Raw genomic sequence first — 26,934 nt, forward strand, 5'->3', positions numbered from 1 at the left:
AGAAACGAAAGGAACTTTTTGGTTTTTGGCAAATGGCTGCAAAGACACAGAAAGTGAACATTTTCAAGGGGTCTTAATACTTTCCGTACCCACTTCAGTATATACACACACACACATGACTATAATATACATACTTTTTTTGACATTTTATTTGCTGACGTTACGTGCAGTACGACACCTCCAGCGACCAGGGGGCGGTATTGAATTGAGTTGGACAAATAGAGGCAGAATTTCTAGATGAATAGAAGAGGAGTTCATTCAGCCATTACGGGACATTCTCCCTCAGCCAGGTCGAAGCCGCCTGTGGTGGAGGACAAGTCATTACCAAGCAAGCAAAATGTTGTCCGTGCGAGTTGCAGCAGCGTTGGCTAGGACCCTGCCGAGAAGGGCCGGATTAGTAAGTACTTCATTTGAATAATCCATATCTCTTAAATGTTATCTGACAGCTTCAATGCGTACGTGTGAAGGGTAACGCCGAATAAACTGTCAACATAGCAGGCCCCGCGCTAACCCAATTTCCACTTGAAAATGCCTTCTAAAATATCTCCCAGGTGCATTAAAAGTAGTTCCTGTCTGTCGCGCTGTGTGTTGTAATTGGGAGATTTTGTTGCCCTTGTGACAGCGGCTGTGCGCTGTGCTACTGTTAGCACGCGAGCTAATGTCGCTGCACGACTCATTTAACCACGCTTTGAAGGTCAGCTAGCCTGACAGCCGCCGACAGGACTGAAACAGCGTTGCACCTTCCTCATATAGCATGCATACTCTGAAATGCATAAATGCAACGCAATGAGCATTATATTTATTTACAATTAAATGACTATGAATCATTTTACTCTTAGGTGTCCAAGGCTCTGCCAGCCGCCTGCATTGGGGTCAACCACCTTCACACACACAGACCATGGCTACAGAAGACTGGTATGCAATATAATGTGTGGTTAATAAAAAAAAATATATTTTTAAAAAATCAATTTTTTTCCCCCAATCGGAAAAGTGTTTCTCTATTTTTCACCACAGAAATCCGATTTTTGTTTATCTTTTTCTCAAAAGTAGTTGTAAACACAAATTAATCAACTTTCACCCAGTCATAACTGATGCCTTGGTTTTAAGATTTTACTCCTTGTTTATAAGATTTTACTCCACGTACAGCACTTTGTATGCAGCGATGGTTGTTTTTAAGTGCTCTATAAGCGAAGTTGAGTGAAAGTAGCCCTGACTCAAGAAATGTTGAGGTACAATTACTATAATGATGAGTCTCTACTTTGTTTTAAAAAGGCACGGCCGAGGTGTCCTCAATCCTGGAGGAGAAGATCATGGGAGCAGACACCTCTGCCGACCTGGAGGAGACAGGCCGTGTGCTGTCCATCGGTGACGGTATCGCCAGGGTGTACGGTCTGAGGAATGTCCAGGCGGAAGAGATGGTGGAGTTCTCATCTGGACTCAAAGTATGTCTGGAAAGACACTAAAGCAGTGGTTATTGAGCAAAGGCACATTTTACATAAGAAAAATCTCAAGGCGCACCACCAAACAAAAATGTCACGAAAAAGTATCGGTGCTTAATTGGAGTAGGGCTGAACAATTTTGAAAAATGGAATAGACAACACCCCCCTACCCCCAATATTGTGATTGCGATATAATGTACGATTCTGTTTTTTAAAAATCCTCTTCCCATGTCTTTAACAAACACAAGCAATATATTAATCTGTATTGCAATATCTAATATCAGATTTATTGTACATACATGTTTTGGTCTTGTAGGTTAGGCTTACACTAAAATAAAGACAATTAAACAAGTGTGCTGGCCACAAGTGTCATAATGTCACACACTGAAATTTGCTTGTCCAAAAATTGTAGAATTAAGGTGTATTTTTTTTGAAAATGTTGGTCAAGCAATAGTTGATAACTGCTGAGGTAGGGACTGGGCCATTATGGCCTTAATAAATGGAAATCTCTTTAAACCCATCCAATAATACGTTTTCATTAAGTTAAATGGAAAAAAAAACAAGCACAAATTTGTCATTGGGATTAACATGCAACAAAACTGAATGAACAAAATGAATAAAGTACTGCTTCATCACAAACGTAGCGTTGTCTGTGAAAATGTAAACAGAATTGTATTCTGCATAATACTTTAGGTCAGGGGTGTCCAAACTCTGTCCTCAAGGGACAAGTATTGTCCTGCCCCCCACAACCCATCTACCCCTGCTGCAACACACCTGATTCAAAAGGTTATGATTATCAAGCTGCTTCATTGCTTGCTGATGAGGTGATCATTTGAATCAGGTGTGTTGCAGCAGGAACAGATGGGGGGGGGGGGGGGGGACAGGCACAAAAGCAGGCCTTGAAGAGCGGAGCTGGACATGTCTGCTTTAGGTCATGAAAATAATAATTCTACCGTTACTTCTCCACGTCGTAGACATTTTCATTCATTGTGGTTCTCACCCTCCAGGGAATGTCTCTGAACTTGGAGCCCGACAACGTTGGTGTGGTGGTGTTCGGTAACGACAAGCTTATCAAGGAGGGCGATATCGTGAAGAGGACCGGCGCCATCGTGGACGTTCCTGTCGGCGAGGAGCTGCTCGGCCGTGTGGTGGACGCTCTGGGAAACGCCATTGATGGAAAGGTCATAAAAGCCGCTAAATACTTCATCTAGTGATTAGTCATTTATGAAAGATGGTCTTAAGTCGGACTTTTGCTTCTCCACAGGGCCCACTGGGGTCCAACACACGTAGGCGTGTGGGTCTGAAGGCTCCAGGTATCATCCCCCGTATTTCTGTGAGGGAGCCAATGCAGACTGGCATCAAGGCTGTGGACAGCCTGGTGCCCATTGGCAGAGGCCAGCGTGAGCTCATCATTGGTGACAGGCAGACTGGGTGAGTAGCCTTCAAATATATGACATTAACAATCGGGTGGCCATTTGAATACATTTCCTTCATCCATCAATGTGTTGGGGTTTGATAGCAGACATTTACCAATTGATATTTTGAGAATAAAGTGGGTAGCTAACTTGGGCGGTTATCAAGATATGAGCACAGATAAAGCCACAGCGTTGCCTTAGGAAAGTCTGCTTATCTTAATGCTACCACAAAATGCGAAACGCCATTCGCATGCTAACGGTTGGCATCTGTTGCTAATCGATAGATCGATGAAAGTTTCTTTGATATTCTTTTGCCCATCCCTAATTGCATGTATGAAGCGAACAAAATCTGATGACTTCCTCCGCCTCCACAGCAAAACCGCCATTGCTATCGACACCATCATCAACCAGAAACGCTTCAACGAGGGCACCGACGAGAAGAAGAAGCTGTACTGCATCTACGTGGCCATCGGCCAGAAGAGGTCCACCGTGGCCCAGCTGGTGAAGAGGCTGACGGACGCCGACGCCATGAAGTACACCATTGTGGTGTCGGCCACCGCCTCGGACGCGGCGCCCCTGCAGTACCTGGCCCCGTACTCGGGCTGCTCCATGGGCGAGTACTTCCGCGACAACGGCAAACATGCCCTCATCATCTACGACGATCTGTCCAAGCAGGTGAGCAGATGATGAGCCAATCGTTTTGGAGTTGTTTAGAGCAGCGGTGCTTCCAACTTTTTGGGTCTTTTCTTAGGCCGTAGCTTACCGTCAGATGTCCCTGCTGCTGCGTCGTCCCCCCGGTCGCGAGGCCTACCCCGGCGACGTCTTCTACCTGCACTCGCGTCTGCTGGAGAGAGCTGCGAAGATGAACGACAACTTCGGCGGCGGCTCCCTCACCGCTCTGCCCGTCATTGAGACCCAGGCCGGCGACGTGTCCGCCTACATCCCCACCAATGTCATCTCCATCACTGATGGGCAGGTACGTCCTGGTGATGTCACGTCAGCTCTTGCTGGTCCTCATGTTGACTTTCGTCCCGTCCCGCTTCTGCTGTAGATCTTCTTGGAGACGGAGCTGTTCTACAAGGGTATCCGGCCCGCCATTAATGTGGGTCTGTCTGTGTCCCGAGTGGGTTCTGCTGCCCAGACCAGAGCTATGAAGCAGGTTAGTTAACACCATAGTAACATCATGAAAAAATAACAACTAGGAAAAGTGTTTTGTTTTTAATGAAGCAACCCTGGTTAAGATTTTTTTTTTTTTAATTTAATTTTTTTTATTAACATAAATAACACCCCCGAACATTGTAGGTTGCCGGTACCATGAAGCTGGAACTGGCTCAGTACCGCGAGGTGGCGGCTTTCGCCCAGTTTGGTTCCGATCTGGACGCCGCCACCCAGCAGCTGCTCAACAGGGGCGTCAGGCTGACGGAGCTGCTCAAGCAGGGACAGTACTGTGAGTGTTAGCCAAATAACTTTCCTTGTCTGCCTTTTGGAGCTCAATCGGACCCCTAACGTATCTACATCCTTTCCCTCGCCAGCTCCCATGGCCATCGAGGAGCAGGTGACGGTCATCTACGCCGGCGTCAGAGGGCACCTGGACAAAATGGAGCCCAGCAAGATCACAAAGTTTGAGAAGGCTTTCCTGCAGCACATTCTAAGCCAGCAGCAAGACCTGCTCGCTGCAATCAAGTAAGATCCCTTTTGTCTCAAAAGCATCTTTTAATTCTTGACATTAAAACCACCATAAGCTCACTTTTTCTGTTTCAGGGCTGACGGCAAGATCTCGGAGGCATCTGATGCCAAACTGAAGCAGATAGTTCTGAACTTCCTGTCCAGTTTTGAGTAAGCGGGTCCAGTACTTGAGATGATCTTCAGTGCCCCCTACCTTTATGTATGTGAACACGCTGAACGTCAAAACCTCCATGTACAGATTTTGTCCCAACAAAATTCCACAAACCTCCTGAGCTGTAAATGTATTCTGATTGGATCAGACAAAATCGAGAATACAGGTGGGTCATTTCAGAACATTAGTGATGGGTCCTGCTGTTCACTGTAGTAATCGAAGGGGAGCAAGTGTCAGGTGTGTTTGGCTCCTTTTGCTGTTTAAAGTATGTGTAAGGACCCATGTCATGTTGGAGCCAAATGTTTAATATGATGAGAATAAATTGTGTAACAAATTAAAGTGTTTTTTTTTCTGATTCTCGTGCACATAAAGATTGTATGGAAGATCCCAGATAAAATAATTTCATGTATAATACGACATGTGACGACATACTCTAATGACTCCTTTTTAAATGCAAAAATTGCAGGTAGGTTACTTCACTTTGGCGCCATGATGTCCAGCAGGTGGCAGCACACGTATAACTAATGCCCGTGAATATGCTCATCAGTCATTATGATTTAGAATTAAAAACAATTTCAATGGAAAATGCAGACGATTACTACACATCGGCCGCATAAGGTAGACTTACACAATTCCAATCATTTGTTCAATGGGGTGATACTGGAAACAGCCTTGATGTCGTGGAGTTCTATACAACTACAATAAGGAACATTTTCATTTTAATGCCTCTGTTGGGGTCTGTGCAAAAATCAGTTACCTTGATTAAAAGGTAAATCACAATTGAATATCCTAGAAAAGTTCATTTCAGCAGTTCAGTTAAAAGTGAAAGCCATACAGATTCAAACCCAGTAAAATGCCTTTCAGAAGGACAATTCTTTCCTCATTTCTAAATTAGAAAGCATTTTGACATGTAATCCAATTTGAAATCAGTTTTGGAGTTGCTCGCTGTGAGCTATAAGCAAAATAAAAAATCCAAATGGGGCATTCACTGTGTTTCACTTCTTAAATTTAACCACTAAAATCAGCCAAGTGTTTCACAAAACAATACTGTACGTTTTATTGCAATGATGGTCAATTACAAAAAAAAAAAGTTAAGGCTTCAGTTATATATGGGAGCTATCGCCTGGCAGGAATGAAGTGAGTCATGTGGCATAGAATGACTGGAGCTGCGGTCATGAGCATTGCAATTGTGACACTAGGCGAGATCTCCAAGCGCAATAGCACATGACCACAGAGATGCTTTATACGCACTGAATGAGTTGTTTCACAGAACACTTGGTAACCATCTCAACCATTTGGCGCTTAAATTTAATTAGCAGTTCCACTTGAGTAACAATAAGACATGACCCTGTAATTAATTGACTGGTGGTGAGTAAGTCACACATTCACCAGGCTCCACACTCAGGCGGAATTGACAGCGATGATTGTCAAAGTGTGGCATGTAAGCGGGCTGCTTCAGCACAATGAGCTCCAAAGTCAAAACAAAGCCCCCGTCCACACGCTGGCTGGCAAATTGGAAAACTATCTCCCATCCTCTCTGTATGCTGTGCGTGCACTCGGGGCAACATTGTGTGTGTGTGTGTGTACATATATATATATATATATATATATATATATATATATATATATATATATATATAAATAAAACATTGGTAATGAAGTTGGTAGATGGAGAATTATTTGTTTGTTGATTCACATGAAATCTGTATCCTTGTTCTGTCAACACAATAGGTTTCACATCAATATTGCTTCTCCTCTTTTAACCACATCCTTATGCTTATGTTGTCTTTTATTTTACTGCCATATCCGTTTTACTGTCACGCAGAAACTAAGTCACTGTCTGCTGTGGTGGCAAAATCTCTCATTCACTCCCAGCTTCACCTTCACAACAATGACATCCAATGCAATCATAAATTGTGGTTGAAATGTTCACTTTGGACTGACATTCAACAATATTTGAATTATTGTGGTTGCTAAAATACCATGAACACTACTATCATTGTAAAGGCGTTGTATAATTAATAATTCATAAAGCTAGCCTATTAGATTGTCACGCGAGTACAAGCAGATAATTAAAATGGATTATTAACTACTACTACTATTAACTACTAATTTCCTGTCAGATGTTGTCAAAGTAGTTTTACTTTATTTCAGTTTTAATGGTATGAGGTTTTCTCTTATGTTAGTCTGTAAGGTTTTCCCTTATTTTTGTGTGTAAAGTGGCGATACAAACACTCAGCAGTTACGCGGCGTGCATTTGCGTCATTTCATGAGTTGCCCAACCGATTTTCACAACGACCATCTAATAGGGGTTTTATTGCGTGTTTTCCTGCATAGCTGAAAGATGACTGTCTTGGTGACATGCATAGACACCACCGTTAAAAAAAAAAAAAAAAGTGCACCTATGTTGATGGTCCACTGAAACCACTGATTCCCTCTCATGAGAGTGAAAGATTTCAAAGTGGTTTCTGTCGTTTGGCTCACACTGATGTGAACCCTCAGAAGCTATTGTTGCACGTTTGTATTTCAAAGATAAGGTAGTTTAGTTTCACTACAAGTCGGCGAGATACACTCACTGGACACTTCATTAGGTACATTTCGACGGTGAATGTTCTGTCTTTCATAATACAAACATTTTTTCAGAAACGAGGCTTCAATCTTAACAGGCGAGTGAGGCCTGCAGTTCTTTAGTTGTTTCGTTCTTTTGGCTGACTTCATTTTGTCAGAAAGGTTCAATTTAAGTGATTTTTGATTGAACGGGTCTTGGAGTTAATCAGACTTGAATATGGTCGTGACGATGAACTCCAAAAAATGTCATCAGCCACAGTTAATTCATGAAGTACTTTTCCCATGTAGGGCCAGGTAGTTAAGAATATATTTTTTCCTTAATAAATAAAATGTATAAATGTCATTTTATGTTTTCTTTATGTATATTTATGTGATATTTACATTTGTTGGATGATCTTGAAGCTATGCTACAACAAAAACTCAAATTGAGATGCGGGCCAATACATTTTTGGCTTGTTTGCAGACCCCCAAAAGAGGCAGACAAAAAAGGCAAAATTGACTTTTTATTTCTCACATATTCAACAGCTGTTCATATCAGGGGTGAGGAACCTATGTGAGGTTGCGGGAGCATTGAATCTAGCCTGCCATGGAATTCTTAAAAACAAATAAAACCTTAAAGAAACTAGAATAACAAGCAAAAATATCAAATAAATTAACATCAAAATGCTTTTGATGCCAATTAATAAACATGATCATATATTTTCATGAATTTAGTACCTTTATGATACAAGTTGGAATAAAATGAAAAAGAAAACACACGCACGCACGCACACACACGTCTGCCCCCCCCCCCCCCCACACACACACACACAACATTGAGCGTTTTACAGCAGGCCTTGGCCATAATGAAAGGCAATAAATGAATGAATAGAAAATATCTCCATATCATACTGTATCTGAGTCATCTAATGTAAAGGAGACACGCCAAGGAAAATGAACTTGTTTTTATGCAAATAAGTGAGTCTCGAGTGCCTGCCCACCCATCAAGTGTGAAATTAATACGATGTGGTTCAATTAGCCAGTGGTGGCCTTGCGCAAGGTAAGCAGAGCTGCATTGAGTTTTGTTGGATGCACAAATTAGCGTCAGCTAACAGTATTTGCTCCTGATGGCACTTTGTTGTCGACAACATGGGCGGGGGGATGTTTGTGTTTGCGCCACTTACACACAGTACATCCATGAGTTGTTTTTTGTATGTAGAATAATTAAACTACCTAATACAGTTGTGTACGTAACATAATTTAATGATGGTACACGCTAGATGCATGGTGTTGCATCATCTCCGTCTTGTGTAGTTTGCCACCATCTTGTGGCATCTACACAATTAGAAACCCCATTTATGGGGGTGTCGAATGTTTTTTTTCACTATTGGCAGCAGGGCTCGGTCCATTTGTTTAGTCTTTTTCCTGAATGTCGTACAGTATGTCTCTTTTAAGAACAGTGGAGGTTTTTCAAGGTGCCAGGCTCTCCATTACAAGCCTGCTTGCAGCGAGCACACAAGACTCCCATTATATTCACAGCAAATGGAATTTCATTCCTCCGTGACACACGCCATGTATGCACCCATGGCACACTGTTGTAAAAAGTCCCTCCTGCTAGGCAGCATACTCACATCAAGTCTGAAAACTCTTTGTATCTCAGTAAAGTGCATGTGGTGCTCCCTCTACCCAATCGCTCCTCCTGCTGGGGTGATTCTCTGAGGTGAGGTGGTGGGGAATCAGTCAGTGCTGCCGTAGTGGTTGGAATTGGGTGGGTTCTCATGTAAACTGGAGTGCTGGCCTCCTTCTTCCTGGGACACGCCCGCCCCGAGGGGCTGCTGGAAGAAGTTGGACACGCAAAACACCTGCAGGAGGATTTGTGTTATTTCCGTCATAATGGCAGAGATCCCAAAAAGCACTTGCGTTTGACTTTGCATTCACTTTGAATAAATCCAATAAAAGCAATTTCATCAGAATGACGTGCTCATAACAGAAAGCTTAGGAGATGGTACAAATTGAGAGTTGACCAGGTTGCCAGGCAACGCACTGCACTTGTGACGCATCAAATACCACCCCCCGATAAAAAATCAATAACTTATGACTTATTATTACGGCGATTGTATTCTTTGTGACTGGCGCTTCCACTGCAAGAAAACAGTCCACTGGCGCTGTTCCCTTTTCACCATCTAATATGATAAGAATGTCAACGTTTGGATGTCATTGTAATGTAGTAGGGAGACATATACAGCCGTTGGGCAGTCAGTGAGCGTATATGGGACAGGTGAGACCCCCAAACCGGCGCCTCGCTACGCCCCCGTCTAAGTACAAAAGTACTTAAAATACCAAAGAGGTGGAACTCACAGTGAAGGAGGCCACAACGCCGCCCTGCAGAAGGCCAGCGAGCACGTCGGTCCAGTGGTGCTTGTAGTCCGACACACGGGACAGACCCACATAGACGGCAGTGGCGAGTAGGAAGAACTGCGCGGTGGGCCGCAGCAGCCTTGCCCACTTGGCCTTCAGCCTGGCATGGATGTACAGCTGGCGACAGCAGAAAATTATTTCATTGCTTTCAATTACATTTAGCATCAATTACATATCCGGTAGTGTCTTCATTTACTATCTCAATTCATTCTGTGACCATATTTGTAACACAATAAAACAATAAAATGTAAATAATGAAAGTTTATAAATCACGATTTCATGAAAAAAAAAATCTAAACTAAAATTAAATTCAGTTAACCAGACAATTGTGTTTTTGTGTTTTATATTAAATATACAGTAAGTCGCTGATCACAGTTTAGTATGTCACATTTGCTCGACCACTTGTTGCCTGGCTTTTACTTTTACGGGGCACCTTCATTTGTGGCTAAAGCCACATTGAAAAGACGGTGTTCACAAGTAAGGCTTTCTAGGCTGTTTCAGAGGGACCACATAATAGAGAAAAGAACAGGAACAGGAAATCAGGCAGATGCACACGAAGGAAATTGGCCTGGCACACTACTCACGCCAAAATACAAATTACTATTGAAAACTGTTCAATATTGAATATCTACTGTAAGATATATAAATAAAATTAGCAATGTTTGGAGTATTCTTATCTCCACTATACTGGACCAAAGGGTTATCTTGTTTTAAATACATAAAGAGATTGCACTTACAACAAGAAACAACATACAGTACATTGAGAACGATGAATGACCAGAGTAAAAGGACAGCCTGCAAAAGACAAAAAAGAAGTCAGCAAAAATGTCAAAATTAAAAATGCTGGAATTGGAATTTTAAAACAAATTTATAATAATTTTGACACTATGACAATATATTTATTACATAATAATTATTCTTATACATTATATAGTCACTGCCCAACAAAAAGCGTGTATCTCCAAATATAGTAAGATTCTATTTACTTTTATCCCCCCCAATAATATGATATTTTTTCCATTTGTGTTATGGGAAAAAAACTCAAGAGAAAAAAATGAAGATACTGCACATGCTTTCTTTTGGACAATAATAATATTTGAACTTTATTTCTATAGATTTTATACCTTTGTATGTTACTAAAATTACAGTTATAGCACTATATTTTTTTAACAAACATTTCAAGAACTTCTTCTAAGGTGAACAAAGTACATTACGTAGACTTAAATATATCTAAATTCAAACATTATCATATTCCAATGGGGCAAGATAAGGTTTACTGGTCAGAAATGATGAGTCGTACCGCAACAAGCAGCAGTTAAGGGGTATTTTCAAAGAATATATTCATAAAGTTAAAATTACAAACTTTTTACGTGTGGTTTTATTTATTTTTAACTAATTACAGCGTCTTAAGTATGAAAACCTATGAAATGGTCATAAGAGTGAGACAGAAAAAGTGATGTTTATACCTGGCTTCATCCACCAGGAACTGGTCGCCTGTACAGGTGAAGTTCTCCACGTATCCTGCGGCTTTGCAATTGATGAGATCCCACCGCGGCTTGCACACGGCCAGAAAGTGTGGCCGCAGACGTCCCACGGAGTACTTGGCGATGTCCGTCAGCGACTGGCTGGCCGCCGCTCCGAACAAGTAGCATCCCACGGCCTTGTATACACATGCTGCATACTTGTGGCCAAGCGTTTTGCTCTTGATGCGGGACAGGTAGATAGAAAGACACTCACCACAGATGATCTAGAAAGGAAGCGAGAAAGACAGAGAGAGCGTGGATGGATGCCGCCAAATGGATGACGTCACGATATCGCAGACGTTTCCGTGCTTACAACAATGAGCGTGAAGGGAATCATGACCCCCCCAAGGAGCTGGTAGGAAATGGTGTCCTCTTTGAGGGGGTAGCGGATGGACTCATCGTCACAGAAGAAGCCTCGTTTGAATGGGCTGTGCTGAGGAGTGAGGATGAAGAAGGGGAGTCCCACTGATGGTGGACAAGAGGAGAACACAAACATGAAACTTCAAAGCCAAGATGAATATTTAAACTTGATTGTTCATCAAAAACAGATGTGGAAAGGAATCGACTTCACCAAGTTGACAACTCTTGTACTGTGCTTAATCATAGACTACAGTGCAGATGCACCTAATGTTGTGGCTGGTGAGTATGTCCGAATATATACATGACGTAACCACTGCATCGCCTGGCAGTCTTCCAGACAACATTGAGATTCAATAATGACATAAACCCTTGAGTTGAGCGTGACTTCGGAGGCGAACAATCAAATCTTTTATTCCTGAATTACTCCATTAAATTATGCTTAATTTCTCATGGGTTGGCTTTCGTTAAGAGATACTTCACTCTAACACAGAGAATTGGGGGAAGGGAGTTTAGTACTTACTGCATGCCTCTTTTACCTTACGGAACCCAGACGATGACACATAAATTATGCTATGAATGAGTCGTGTAGTTTTAATTTGACCCTGCGGTGATATTACAAAACATCTGAAGACAGGCTGGAAAACTAGATGACATGACTGAAGAGCAAAGTACACAACTACGTACTGCACAAACGAGGGAAATAACACCAATTAGTCACATGGAACAAAACTGACTGTGGATACAGAGGGCACATTGCAGAGTCAGTGCGTCCATTCTGTCGGCGCTGCAGGTTTCTTATGATTACAAAGCAAATACAGTAGTGGGCTAAAAATACAACTTTGGCCTGGAAAACTCACACACAGGGACACACAGGATAGAACCTTTCCACTCCCTGTCTGCAGTTCCCCACATCAAGCTTCGCAGTGTGTATATGCTGTTTACACGCTGTTAACGATGATCAATTTAATAAAATACACTTTAGGAATAACACACTGGGGAAAATGGTAGTTTTGTTTGACCAATTTGCTGTGTAAATAGAGAAAGAGTGAAAGGTAAATTAAAGAGTGATCACATTTCACATACCGAGTATGAGACAAGTAATGTCCAGCAAAATGTATGGAATCCCATAAACTTCAAACATGGTGTCTTCTTTTTGTAATTTAAACAATAAATAAAATTAAATAAACAAAATAAAAAAGAATCCAAATAATTTAGCTCGGATTGTCGTATTCTAAACACACCACCTTCATGGTGCAATCCGACAAAAAAACAGGAGCTTTCATTAAACACACGAAAACGAACTCAGGCAGCTAACTTGTCCACGCGTGAGCAGCTTCACGCCAGTCAAAGTTGTCCGTGCGCATCCCTCCACTGTCGCGTTTGAGGAGAACTTTACCGGTGTGCCACAGAAAACATAACCCCGTTGGCGTTGTGATTAATGACGCCTTTGAGTTCTGATGGGAAAAATCTGTAAATTACGGCGATTACTCCTGACAAGTGACGGTGAAAGTCAAAAAGAAGATGTACGGGTTATTTTAGATGCACACACTACGTGACATAAAACATTGCGCCTAACAATTACTGTTCTGTGACTAAATCTAAGATATGTCGAACAAATAGAAGGACAAAAGATTGTTGGAAATATTCCGTTTGCCGAGGTACACTGAAGGCAGCACAAAACACGGAAGTGGGAAGAAGGAGTAACCAATCAGGTGCCAGGTCTGCCCTCGGACGATAGCGACTGCGAGGCCCCGCCCTCCCTACCTGTCACTCATACTCATTCTGAGCTACTGTAATGAGGTTTAGAGGAGTCACGTACAGTGTTATTAGAAAACAATGCTAACGCTGCACTTTGTTTGATTAGATTTCACCTGGAGGGGATTCCACGCGTGTTTCCCATTGTTTTCCATTGAACAGTGTCAGTCAAATACACAAGAGGCCCCCGATTTACGATGGAGTTAATTTTTGTACGGCAGTCAGAATGCGGCTAAACAAGATTAAAATCATAAATACAATAAATGCTAGTATGAAAACACATCTGGTTCATAGATATAAAGCAAATTAATAAAAACAGTAGAAGTTGGCTGTCAAACTAAACAAACCACAAAAATTACATGTTATGTATTGCAACCAGCTTCACCTAACATGTCAATTAATGTTAATGCTAACAACAATGCAAAACAAACAAACACCATGGACAGGCTAACGAATTGCTTCAGTGTCACGGTGTTATAACCCTTTAAACAAATGGTACTTGAGCACAAACGGGGTAAAAAATGTAGATATGTAATATAACAATACTCACAGGCATGATATTCTTTGTCCTCACTGAAAAACGTCCAATATTACTGCAACTTACTGAATATTTTCACGTATCTGTACTTTACTTAAGTATTTATTTTTCTCATGACTTGTTCTTTTTACTCCCTCAATTTTGAAAACAGATACTTGTACTTTCTACTCCTTACTTTGCCAGAATAGGCTTGTTGCTTTTTAATCCTCTGGTAATCACAATACATTATACATGTTTTAAGATCATTGGTGAAAATGAATAAGGACTGTGGATATAGTGTTAAACTGTTTTTCACCATTTGAGTTTTCTTGATTTTTTGGGGGGGGGGGGCGTGACTCAATATAGTGATGCACTTGGGCGGCTAGCATGAGTCACCCCTCTCCCTTTGTTCACATCGGTGGTCATCCTCCTCAATCTTCCAGCTGCCTTTGACAATAACCACTCTATCCTTCTCTATCGTCTGCTATCACTCTGCACCAACACCAACGCTACCCTCACCTGGCTACACTTCAACCATATTGACAGAAAATAACTGATCTTCATCAACAACTGTTCCACCTAAACCACCTCCCTGTACTAAGGTGTGTCCCAGGGCTCTGTGCTTGGTCCCCTCCTCTTCATAAGATGATTACATACAGAATGTTCTTCCACCTAATGTACACTACCCTGTCAAACTGTCTCTGTGCAAATGAATTCTGTATGCAAACAAATTTTCTACAACTCAAGTGGGACAAGTCAAACTACTACATACTTGGCCCAAATTCTCTCATCCGTACAGCCAATGACTTCCACCTCACCATCAACAACTTCACTGTCACCCTCCCCTCACAGCTGCAACCTTGCTACCATCTTTGACAGCAGCATCTCCTTCAACGAAAGCATCAGTCATGTCCCCAAAATAGCTCACTTTTGTCGGGAAAACATCTCTCAGTTCCACCCTCTCCTCTGTTGCTGAAAACCTGATTCACACCTTCATCACTTTCAGTCTTTGCTATCGCAAAAGCATAAACTCCAATCTTATTAATGAACTCCAGCTCATCCAAAACTCCTCTGTTCCTGTGACCACGTCATTCCTGTCTTCCAGAAACTCCACTGCTTCTCTCTGTTTCCCAATGTATTTAATTCAAACTCCTTCTCTCCATCCCGCGAACCAAACCCAAAACCTGGGCGAACAGAGCCATCTCTGTTGTTGTCCCTATCCTCTGGAATTCTCTCCAACAACACATACGAGACTGCAATGACCTCCCATCATTTAAATTGCTTCTCAAAAGACACTGTTCTACTCTGTTTTCATCGCCTAGCCATTGTTTCACTCCCATATGTAATTATTTCTGACGCTAATTTCATGTTTTTACTGAATGTGTTTTATTCATTGTTTATTTTGTGACACCCCCCCCCCCCATCCCTCAGTCAAAAAACGCCTCAGAGGCCTGTTAGCTGGCTAGCTAACTGGTGGTTCGCACCTCTTGTAGTGTGGAAAGCCTCACTACGACCAAGTAAGATATTGCAGCCAGAGGAGACTTAATTTTAAACATAAATATTTTAAGTAGTTTACAGTAGCGCATTGAAATTTCAGTGACCCGGCTTACTTTTTTGAGATACGAGTCGTCATTTGGCCAATTGTTTTGCTTCGACTTGTGAGCGCAAACATGAGATATGACTTCTGTATACTCACTCCACAATAAGCAGTACTTTGGCAAATTGTGAATAATTCCCAGTCTTCAAGCTGTTTAATGCCATTCCCAGTTGACGTTTATCAAATTAAACTATCAAACTAATATAAAAATGGTATTTCAAACAGGCACATAGCTTATCTTCTGCTAGCTTAATGCTAATGCTAACACATGATAGGAAACTCATATATAAATCCCTAAGCAACTGATATTGGAACACTAAAGGCTCAGCAACACATTCAGATATATATTCAATACAACAGTACTTACAGTCATTCTTTATCGTCTGCAAGGAGCTTAGAACAGCTGAGACGTCGAAAACTGCACAGCGTGGAGATGTCCATGTACTCTATATTAACGTCTGTCTTATACTGCCCCCAGGTGGCCAAGGCACAAAGCAACAAAATGGCCTTTTAATTGATGCACAGTATGACAAAAACTGTTAAATTATTTTTCATTCTATTTAATTATGTCATGACTGTATGTTTTTAGAAAGTAAAATATTATGAGAGTAGTTTGACTTTTTCCATTCTAAAAAACTTGAAAGATTTTTATTTAGTTTATGAGAGGTGCCGCCTCTCATAATCTAAATAAATAAATGGATGGAATGGATGATTGGCATTTCCATTCATTTCAAAGCAGAAATATGACTTGAGAATTCAATTAAACTTAGATCTCAAGGCATTATTGTAATTAGCACAATTCTTGTTGCCTGGAGTACTATACAAAAGCATGTCACAGACATTTTATTAAGACACCTGGTAATTTTTTTAAATCATGTAAAATGCACGTCCCTTTTAAATTCAGTTCACAATTATGTGTTCAATGTCCAACGCTTCAAGAGCTTCTTCTGTTCCTGTGGAGGTGTGCTTGGATGTCCGCTTTGAAGAGCAGCTCTCCCAGTTGGCTACGCGAAGCCTCGCTCATGGCCTTGGTCCGCATGCACATTTGGTACTTGTCCGGCGGGAGCTCGTCGGCGCATGTCTTTTCATGCCACAAATGGAAGAGGCCGCGCGACGGAGCACGCACCACCATCAGTTTGCTGTGCAAGTACTTCCTGTACAGATGCACGTCCTCCAGCCCCCATCCTTTAATGCTACGGTCAAAACCACCTGCAAAGGAAGTGCACAAACGGTGAACAAGAAAGTCCCCCAAGCACCACAGTTCTGAATAGACTAGACTTCCTCTTTAGTGCTACTTCCTTTTATTTCTCTTTTATTGTTTGCGCCAAACATATCCAGCAGTTGTTTCAATAATACTGTCAACAGCAATACTTTATGACATTAGGATTTAGGACTAGAGAAACAAAGAAGCAAGGATGCTTAGGAGTAATAATATTTATTATTGCTAAAAAAGAAGTACATTTTTTTTCTAATAAAGGTCTTCTGCACTAATAAATGCCGTGGGGTTATAAATGAGGAAATAAATTATTTTCCTGTCTGGAAATTACTAAAGGTAATGTCGTTTAGTCATTACCTATGTTGAGGAAATCCGACCTGTACTGGCATGTCATCCCAAAACCAAAATCTCTCCAGAAACCCGTGTCGCGTCTTATCACCTGAGACAAACAAACAAAACACAACAAAAAAAAACAGGACACTTTAGTAAAAAATGAATTTAAAAAGCAAAAAAAATAAAATAAAATACAAACATATTTACAGTAAACCCATCCTCCATAGTGGTCTTGCTATATCGTGGATATTTTATTGTTCGGTTAACTCAATTTTAATCTTTATTTTGGGATGTAATTCCAGTATTGGCGACTCACGTTGGGTAAAATTTGAAAGAAGCTAAAACAGGAAGGGTTTCAAGATCAGCCTCATTTTTGTTGAAGAGATTAGAAAGATGTATTGAATGTCACAGTTCACTATCATCCCATTTTTTTCGCCTACAGAAGGCAAGTAGGTTAATTTTAAAAGGGCATGGTATTTGGGCATTATTATTGATGTCTAATAGAGATGTCAAACTCGTTTTTGCTGCGGGCCACATCGTACTTTGGGTTTCCTTCAGAGAGCTGTTCGAATGTGAACCCAATTAAATGTATGATGCCTCATATGACATTTACACACCAAAACATGAATAGCTGGTTTTGAAATTAGAGGCCAGTAAAAACTATTTGTCAAATATTATTATTTGTTTAAAATGGAGGATAGGCAACCAAAAATGCTTGCAATAGCTCAATGTGTTTTTTCAAAAATTATAATTCAAATTTTTATTGGATTTTCATTAACAATAATAATAATAATAATAATAATAAAATAAAATAAAATAATAAAAAATCAACCCTCAAACAAAATTGACAGGCAGACAGGTAAAACAGTAGCTTATAAGATGAATGCGCAGTATACTAAGACAGGCAGAGTAGTCTATGATACAGCATATTCAAAGAACCCAGGAACATCCTCCACATGAAAATGTTCTAAGTTCTGGCTACGTCCATGTAACATGTGAGTACCAAAGACCTCCCATTGCTCACTGGATACATCATTTGACCGCCTCATTCTCCCCAACATTTTTTCACATGCTATAGTGTCCATCATAAGCATTTTCCAAGCATTAAATGTTGGGCCATCAGGTACCTTCCAGCATCTCAGAATTATCCGGACACAAGTCATAAGTGTAAACCTAAACCTAAAATTATTAAGGTGGTGTACCATGGTTCTGTCTCCAAGGAGACATAGTCTTGGTGAAGCAAAAAGAATATAATTCAACTAATTCCCCATTCAGTCAATAACATTATCCCACAACGGACGGATCTTAGAACATTCCCATAATGCATGTAGAAGTGTACCCCTCACGTCCCCGCATTTCCAACACAGGTCTGTGTTTTTAGCCATCTCTGGGGGCGGCCATTTTGTCACTTCTGTCGACTGAAAATGACATCACAACTGCTCAGGGCTCAGGTAAAGACCAATCACAGCTCACCTTTTTTCTGAAGCTGAGCCATGATTGGTCGTTATCTGTTATAGAACGTATTCTTGAAAAAAATATGTTTGGGTTGACTTCCATTTTAAGTTTGTTAGTTTGATGAAAAAAGCAGGATTTGTTTACTGTTACCTTTTTGTACAATCTTTTTGGATTATCCATTACTCTTACTCTCTTTCAATTTATTAAAAATATTTAACATTGTATTGTTTTGTATTATTTTAAAGTGTTTTTAAAGACTTAAAAAAAAACAAGTGGCACAAATGCTATGAAAACATGACTAGGGTGTATTTAAATAGGGTATTTCTATGTCACGGACTTCACTTATTGTGGGGTGGTCCGAAGCATAACCAACCAAAATGGAGGCGGCTTGACTGTGCTGCATGGTTCGTTTATCATCTGTGTTCTTTTACTCACCAGTTGTTGCTGGATAGATGGTACATGTGTGTAATTACTGTAGATGATAGATGGATTGTACTGGCTGAAGAGGACTGGGTAGTACACCTTTTTACCTGTTCGAAAACAAAGTCAGTGTCAGTGTTTTTTTATGGTGAAATTTTAGGAGCTAATTGTGTTTATTTACCGCACATCCGACCCTCTCTGTACTTTAATCTGGCCAACAAAGCAGTTACATTAAGAGCCCTGTCGCACAGTGAAAAATTTGCCTGAATTATTAAAAAAAATGGGCCGATTACCATTTTAAAATCCAAGGTGGCCCTTGAGCTCTGGTGTAGCACCATACTTACCTCCTAAAAAGATGGAAGTTGTGATGTTTTCTTTCTCACACTGAATGAGCAGCAGCGATGACAAAAAAGTGAAATATTACAGACAGTGATTAGTTCCAACAAAGAACACCCACCTGGCTCTGCATTGAGGTGACAGGAAGTCAAAAAGTCTGCCGTGAAGTGGATGTCGACGTCACAAAAAAACATTAGGACGTTGTGGCTCCGCCTCCAGGCCCTGGCACCCACTTCTAAGCCCCGCCCACGTGAGAACTCCTCATTGAGCTGGATCAGCGTGAAGCTCCTGAAGTGGGTCTCCCTGGTGGAGGAAGGAGAAGCTTTACCCCAGAACTAGCAACTTTTAAAAGGCCACTGTGTGTTTCGACCAATTGCCTAAATTTAAGCAAATGTCCAATTATTGGATTTCTCTGAAAGATTATCCTGAGTGATTTTCCTGTGGGGCGGCACGGTGGTCGACTGGTTAGCACGTCCACCTAACAGTTCGATCCCAGATCCGGCCTCCCTGTGTGGAGTTTGCATGTTCTCCCCGTGCCTGTGTGAGTTTTCTCCGGGTACTCCGGTTTCCTCCCACATTCCAAAAACATGCACGGCAGGTTAGTTGAACACTCTAAATTGCCCTTAGGTGTGACTGTGAGTGTGGATGTGTGTCTCTGTGTGCCCTGCAATTGGCTGGCAACCAATTCGGGGTGTCGCCCGCCTGCTGCCCGAAGACAGCTGGGATAGGCTCCAGCACTCCCCGCGGCCCTTGTGACGATAAGCGGTGTTGATAATGGATGGATTTTCCCGTGGTGTAAGGTGTCATAAGAATGATTTTTTTTCTGATCAACCTGAAACAGTCAAGGCCCAGAATCATAAATGTTAAGCCTGTTTTTTATTTCTTTTTTTATGATCGCAAATCCTAACGTGGTCAACATTGAGGTTGTCTACAGCAGTGATTCTCAACAAGTGTGCTGTGGGATATATATATATATATATATATATATATATATATATATATATATATATATATATATATATATATATATATATATACCTTCTAATTAAAAAATGTTTTGTAATGTGTTGATGCCAACCACGTATAGTAACAGGCAAAACAATCAAATCCACTAGATGACAGAAGGGACATAATGACCCTGTATAGCCACTTTTTGTGAATCATTTTGATAAGCGGTGTGCCGTGAGATTTTTTCCAATGTGAAATATGTGCCTTGGCTCAATAAAGGTTGAGAAACACCGGTCTACAGGATATAGCTAGCTAGCTTGCTAGTAGGTCGTTAAGCAGGCAGGTGGAACTAAAGTCATGTAACCTACTTGGTTGTCTGATCCAGCACAGCTTTCACCTGGTCGATCTGCTCATGCCCAAAGTAGACCACCGTGAGATGGACCCTAAGATCCTGCTGGATGCACACCTCTCTGTGCCAAACATTACACGCACACACATAGAAAGCATAATCCACCATCAACACTGAGATCTATGATGTCCCTTTTTTTTTAAAGACGGTACCTGAAGTTGCGGACAAACTGGCGGAAGGTGTCCGCCCTCTTGGAAAGCGGCACGATGATGTTGACGAGCATGCTGCGCGTGTCCACTCGCTCGCTCTTCACCTTAACCAAAGGGCCGAAAGGCCTGAAGAGAACTGTCTTGGCGTAGTCTCGCGGCCCGTCGCCTTTGAACATCAATTCGTACACGGTACCCCGGTCCCGCTCGGTGCGAGTCAGCCCTATGAGTACAAAGTATCACTGAACCATGTTTAGCTCTCATGGCATACATAGGGGCAAATGACAAAACGAAACAAAGGCAAGTCAGGTCTCTTACTGGTCGCAACAAAAAAAAATAACTGTACACAGCAAGCAACAAGCTACTCCCTTTCAACCCTTTCATTATATAATCCAGTTGAACCCCGAAACATGTAAAACTCCTTCCGCTCCCTTAAAGGTACAGGTCCCTGGTGAATGTCTCTCCCTTGCAATTAGACCTGACTGCAGCCCACAGATCCAGCTTGGCCTAAATGTGCGTGGAGCTAAACATTCGACTGAACTGTTTGACTGAAGTGTTGAAACAGCCATTTTGACGTCAATTCTTGGTGAACAGAGGGTTATAGAGCCACAGAAGCACGTCCTGAAAATGGGGGAGTCCGTGAATTTTCTGATTGTCTAGGCCAGGGATGTACAAACCCGGTCCTCGAGGGCTGCTGTCCTGTGTCTTTCAAATGTCTCCCTACTCCAACACACCGGTTGATGAGCTGATCATTTGAATCAGGTGTGTTGGAGTAGGGAGGCATATAAAACACACCATACAGCAGCCCCCGAAGACTGGACCTGGACATGCCTGGTCTAGGCCATTGGGTTCAAAAGTTGTGGTCAAAAATGTCTTCCTCATAGAAATGAGTACGATGGATGCAGTACCGCATGTAGCAAACAGAGGGCGCACTCTCTGTGCTTGTCACAAATCAACAATTAGCTGTACTGTTCCAGCAAAAGAATTTGTTCATCTATCAAGGCAAGAACACAATTGATTTTGAAAGTATCTAAGTTGCATGAAGACTCACCCTCAATGAAGTCCGACGGGGAGAAGGTGCGCTTCCTCCTGCTGGTGTCCACGTGTTGCTGAGGTCCATTGAGGACATGCAGTGCTGTCTCCACGCTGCCTATCAGCTCATCCCTGCGGTCCTTCCTTACAGGCCTCTCCTCAGGGTGCTTGGTTAGACCCGTCTCCAGCTGGTACACTCTGAAGGGACACACCCACTTACCATATGTGTCAATGTGAGTAGACAGCAGATGGCAATGTAGGGCAAAATGCCAGCGCCCTCAGATTGATGAAAATGGATGGATTTGTCTTTTTAATTTTTATTCCACAAACACAATATTTAATAAGAATAAAAAAAGACTGTAACGTGTATGCCAGGTCAGTAGGTGGTCCCCTTACCTCCTCAATGTAAAAGTGTCAAATGGAATCACAACGTATTCGTTGGGTAGGGTCACGCCCGCGTTGACCTCCGCTTGGTTCAGCTGTGAACGGAAGAACTCCTGGAAGGATGCATTCATTCATGAAAAGCGCTATATAATAATGATTCATTGTTATTATTATAATTATTATTATTATTATTATTATTATTATTATTATGTCACATGACTGTGTAGGACAAGGGTGTTCAAACCTTTCCCTCCGATGGCCACATACAGAAAAATTGAAGGACTCATGGTCGACTTTGACATGATTTGATTTTAATTTAGGCTACAACTAATCTATCAAGTGTTTAATATTGTTATACTATATTGTAGTTTCTGTTGTAGACTGGCATGTTTTTAAATAGTCTTTACTTGAGGCTGATTGATGTGATACGTTTACAAATCTGACCTTGACACAGAGCATAAGGTGGACACATTTTTGTTTTGCTTCTGTAACGAAATTATCTTTGTTTCCCAGTGTGTTTGGAAAATAAATGTTGTTACAGTTGTAGTTGTAAATGGTTTCTTTGCATCATTGCTTAGTGTTAGCCTGATAGCCTAATTGCTCAAGGCAGTAATTCTCAAACTTGGTACAAAAAGGACCCCCCAAAAAATACTCAGCTCTCCAAGTACCACCTTCATGACCATCATCATCATCATGAGGTTTTATTCCCCAAAAATATTTTTGATATTACTGTAAATGGTACATTCCTGTTTGAAATTAACACCAATCTTAAATATAGGAAAATGAAAAAAATTTGCTTACATGATTCAATTATTATAATTCACCAAAAGTTCTGTAAAAAAATAAAATGAAACAGTTCTCCAAGATTAAATGCAAATGTACTAAAAAGTTAATTCCACCTAAGCTGTATTTGGGCAGTGATTCTTTTTCAAGCCACTCTCAGTTGAAGTTTACCGTCTTAACAAAACATAAAACAGAGAGAATTAAACGTGTATTCAAAACAACCACACAGCTTAGCCTTTCAGTCTGCTAGCATTACGCTAATGCTAATTAGCATAACATCTGTGTTGTGGTGCAACCCTGCAAGTGCAGCAACACTTACAGAAAAATAAGATTAGATAATGTAACAGTTCTCACATGCAGTAGAAGTATGACTAATGTTAGTATTATACTGATGAGCTGAGAGGAGTTGAGACTTCTCAATGAACGGTAGCTATATCCAGATCAGCATAATTTGAGGCAATGTGACAAAAACGATTTAATTCTATTTAATTCTATTTAATTATGTCATTACTGTATTTTTTACATTAAGTACTATATTATGGAGTGCTATTTTCCCGGATTAAAATACACAACATTTTTGGGAGTTGGTGTGGCTTAATGCTATTCATTTCAGTGGGGAAAAGATGCTTTGGGATGCAAGTGATTTGAGTTAGCCGACCGGATCATAGTTTGGCCACCCTTGGCACACGACTTCATCTCAGCAATGCTACCTTCAGGTCAGACTGCGCGGGGGTTTTGTGCAGACTCTCCAGGCCCTGAGGGAGAATCCCTTTGATTTGGGCTTTTTCCAGCGACTCCTGCAGCTGCAGCGTCCGCTCCTGAAGAGCCTCTTTGAGCTGCGCTATCTGCTTGCCCAGGCTGTCAATGTAATGCCTGTGGGAGTCCTCCCTCTCCTGGAGCAGCGCCATGTAGCCTTCCTTGCTGGTGGTCCCCGATGGCCAGAGGGGTTCCCCCCGGGGTTCTCTGGACGCGGGTCTGCAGGCCAGCAGGTAGAGCAGAGCCGCGCAGCAGCAGAGGCCCGCCACCGCCAAGCCCACCCGGGCCAGCAGGGCCAGCAGCCACCGCTTAAACATGGCTGCTGCCCTTGACTTTGAAAGATGACTCCACCAATGTCATGTGAGCATGCAAAAACGAACTAAGAATTGATCCATACTGTAACTGATGGAGTTAGTTTTTTGGATGAAACTTGTTTGATTTGGACCTTTTTATAAAGCAGCATCTTCACGACGTGTCACTTTTTCAGCACCCGTCAGTGCAGATGACCGAAGCTCCTAAAATCAAAGAAAAATGCTAATTTAAAACTTCACAAATGACCAGTCAATCTGAGTGAGTCATCACCATGTTATGAATTTAAAAAGAATAGTTGCAGGGATAATGATTAAGTAAAAAAAAATTTTCTTGTGATTTGTAGAACATACTTCACATTAAATGTATTACACCACAAAAACGTGACACGATTGTCCATAAGTTCTAGTATAACAATGGTGCAATCATAACATTATTTACTATGTTATATATAATATTATTTATTTATTTAAAGTTGTGCTTGTACGTTTGCACGCACAAAATTTGTGAAATATTGGCAATTGGGATGGTGGAAGAGTGTGATATGGCTGATGACTGAACTTCTAGGTTTATATTGCTAAAGTTTGTTTTACACTATCTGAAATGCCTTGTAGTGGTGTAATGGTGTCCCTTTACAAAGTGCCGCCCTATTAAAATGGTCTAAGTCATCTTCCAAACCGCTTATCCTATACAGGGTCGCGGGGAGGTGCTGGAGCCTATCCCAGCCGTCAACGGGCGAAGGCAGACTACACCCCGAACTGGTCGCCAGCCAGTCGCAGGGTACACACAGACACCATCACTGAGCGGGAATCGATCCCACGCTGCCCGCACACAACTCAGGCATGTGTACCACTACACTATCAGTGACCTGGCCTAAGTCATATGTGATGTCATTTTCAGTCGACAGAAGACAAAATGGCCGCCCCCAGAGATGGCTAAAAGCCAGTGCATTTTGCTGCTTAATTTATATTCCACAAATGCAAAATTAATCAACAAGTGAGCTTGCATAGAACATATTCTTGAAAAAAAAAATTTTTGCGTTGACTTCCGCTTTAAACACCTCCTCAGGATTGCTGGCCACCTCTGCTCAAATCAGCTACATACTTACTTAAACAGATCATTCAATTCTACCCCAAAAATGAAATAAAAATTATGAATATATATAATATGATCACTGTTTGGTTCAGTTTTTCGTGTTTCCTGACAAAAAATAAAAATAAAATAACATAGGCTATTATTTTAGGAGGGTGATGAAATGGTATCAATGTATTTCGCATGATAACTTGTGTTACAAATTCTGCTCGGGTATGTAAACCACAGGCGCAACTTTATGTATTAATTTGTTTATTCATCTGGATGCAAAGCACAGTGGGCTCTCCCCTCAAATCATATGGAGGCTGTGATACGTTTTATGCAAGAGACTATCAGAGAGAATGACAGGGAAAAGCAATAGAAAACAGGATCACACTTTTTCTGCTCGCCGAAAGTGCAAACTTGACCTTCTCTGAATCTCACAAAGCTTTAGTGACAGAAACAAGCTTGTCTCTATGTGTACGTGTGTGTGCGCGTGTTCCCATCATCAGTTTATTCACAGCACAGTTGCGTCTTTATTGCACAGGTAGAGGCTGATCCCATGAAAGAGCTGCCTATGTTTCCCTATCCACCCATGTGCAGCCCACACCCAGTCAGTGCGTGCTTGTGTGTCTACAAGAGAGACGTGTGCTGTGATTACAGAGGCATGCATGTGTTCTTACAATGCAGACTTTTACCCGTGGAGGATGTTTTACAATTGACAACATCAAGAAATTAAAAATACCTCAAAAGTCATTAAAAAAACAAAGGTCCAAATGAAGTGTATAACTTTTTCTGGCATGTTAACAAGCAGCAAATTGTTGTGTCTCATCAGACAAACATGACAGCGCACATTCACTCGTCCACATTCTTCAGGTTATGAGTTGGAAAAACATACTTGTACTCACTCAAGTAACCTGTCAGCATCCAATTCTTCCTCCTCCAAAGAATGTGTTGTCAGATTTTTTGGGGGTGTGAAAATAAAGGTGAGTGTCATGAGGTTTGAAGTGACACTGTAGGAGCAAAGTGAGCATGCATCATCCTCCTCTCCTCTCATTTAGTCGCCACCTCCCACCAAATAGAACCTCCCTCAGCTTACCGCTCCTGTTTTGCGAATGTGCTCTTAGAAATTCTCATGAGGCAGTGGAACCTCCAAAATGGAGCCCCATAATTAAAAAAATAAAATAAAATGATCATCCCATAGGAACCAATCTCAAGTCACAAGTTTGATTAGCTACGTTGTTCCCTTCCATTCTCACCCCCAAAAAATAACAATAGCACTCTGTAATGCCGTACTATTTGAAAACAGAGTAATAACATAATCAAATAGATTGCAAAGAATTAAAACGTTTGTCAACCATGATTTAATGCTGCAATCCAATAATGGTGCTGCTCCTTCTGGTGTGTCTGTCTTGGCCACTAGGAGGCAGTATAATGCTGATCGAAATGAAGAAAAATACTTCATCTTCAACTACTCGCGTAAGTAACTGTAATATTAGTCATTTTTTGTAGAGGATAAAGCCATTGTTTCTAAAAGCGGGACTGATGATGCCAATCGTGAGCATATCAATGGCGTTGTGTATAGCCTGTTGACATTATGTTAAGCGGACTTTCTTTAGGCAAACCATGTGGTTGTTTTCACTACAAAAGCTGTCATTCTTTTTGTTTTATGTTTAGTTTGGCAGCAACCTTGGGGAGTGGCATTGAACACCTTAGAGGGGAAGTCAACCCAAACATATTTTTTTCAAGAATATGTTCTATGGAAGCCCACTAGTTGAAACAAGTCATTCTGATAAATATTACGTTTGTAGAATAAGAGTTAATCAACCCGTTTTTAGCCAATGGGGCGGCCATTTTGTCACTTCTGTCGACTGAAAATGACATCACAGGTGTCCACAGGTGAGCTGTGATTGGCTGTTACCTGTGCC

The 26,934-nt window shown here is 41.3% G+C and overlaps 3 protein-coding genes across 3 annotated transcripts; 1 reads left to right on the plus strand and 2 right to left on the minus strand.

The window, feature by feature from the left end:
* Positions 1–230: 230 nt before the first annotated feature.
* On the plus strand, positions 231–5,030 carry LOC147147436 (ATP synthase F(1) complex subunit alpha, mitochondrial-like). Its single transcript, XM_086031377.1, has 11 exons — positions 231–397; positions 840–915; positions 1,273–1,442; positions 2,447–2,620; positions 2,704–2,870; positions 3,229–3,529; positions 3,606–3,830; positions 3,906–4,013; positions 4,157–4,301; positions 4,387–4,537; positions 4,616–5,030. The coding sequence occupies exons 1-11, from the start codon at positions 338–340 to the stop codon at positions 4,692–4,694; spliced, it is 1,656 nt and encodes a 551-aa protein (XP_085887503.1). The 5' UTR covers positions 231–337; the 3' UTR covers positions 4,695–5,030.
* A 3,033-nt stretch (positions 5,031–8,063) lies between these two features.
* On the minus strand, positions 8,064–13,032 carry LOC147147437 (phospholipid phosphatase 1-like). Its single transcript, XM_086031356.1, has 6 exons — positions 12,623–13,032; positions 11,493–11,644; positions 11,123–11,403; positions 10,394–10,451; positions 9,597–9,773; positions 8,064–9,100 (listed from the first exon to the last, which is right to left on the minus strand). Exons 1-6 carry the CDS (start codon positions 12,678–12,680, stop codon positions 8,975–8,977), a joined length of 852 nt encoding a protein of 283 aa, XP_085887482.1. The 5' UTR covers positions 12,681–13,032; the 3' UTR covers positions 8,064–8,974.
* A 2,525-nt stretch (positions 13,033–15,557) lies between these two features.
* LOC147147438 (chondroitin sulfate N-acetylgalactosaminyltransferase 1-like) lies at positions 15,558–26,776 on the minus strand. Its single transcript, XM_086031355.1, has 10 exons — positions 25,915–26,776; positions 23,581–24,141; positions 22,100–22,200; positions 21,723–21,901; positions 20,678–20,894; positions 20,485–20,586; positions 19,290–19,471; positions 18,848–18,942; positions 16,982–17,063; positions 15,558–16,617 (listed from the first exon to the last, which is right to left on the minus strand). The coding sequence occupies exons 2-10, from the start codon at positions 23,941–23,943 to the stop codon at positions 16,343–16,345; spliced, it is 1,596 nt and encodes a 531-aa protein (XP_085887481.1). The 5' UTR covers positions 23,944–24,141; positions 25,915–26,776; the 3' UTR covers positions 15,558–16,342.
* Between the last annotated feature and the right edge of the window lie 158 nt (positions 26,777–26,934).

The sequence above is a fragment of the Filicampus tigris genome, chromosome 5 (assembly GCF_054856515.1).
Source record: "Filicampus tigris isolate MCC_2025a chromosome 5, RoL_Ftig_1.0, whole genome shotgun sequence".
NCBI classification, from domain to species: Eukaryota; Metazoa; Chordata; class Actinopteri; order Syngnathiformes; family Syngnathidae; genus Filicampus; species Filicampus tigris.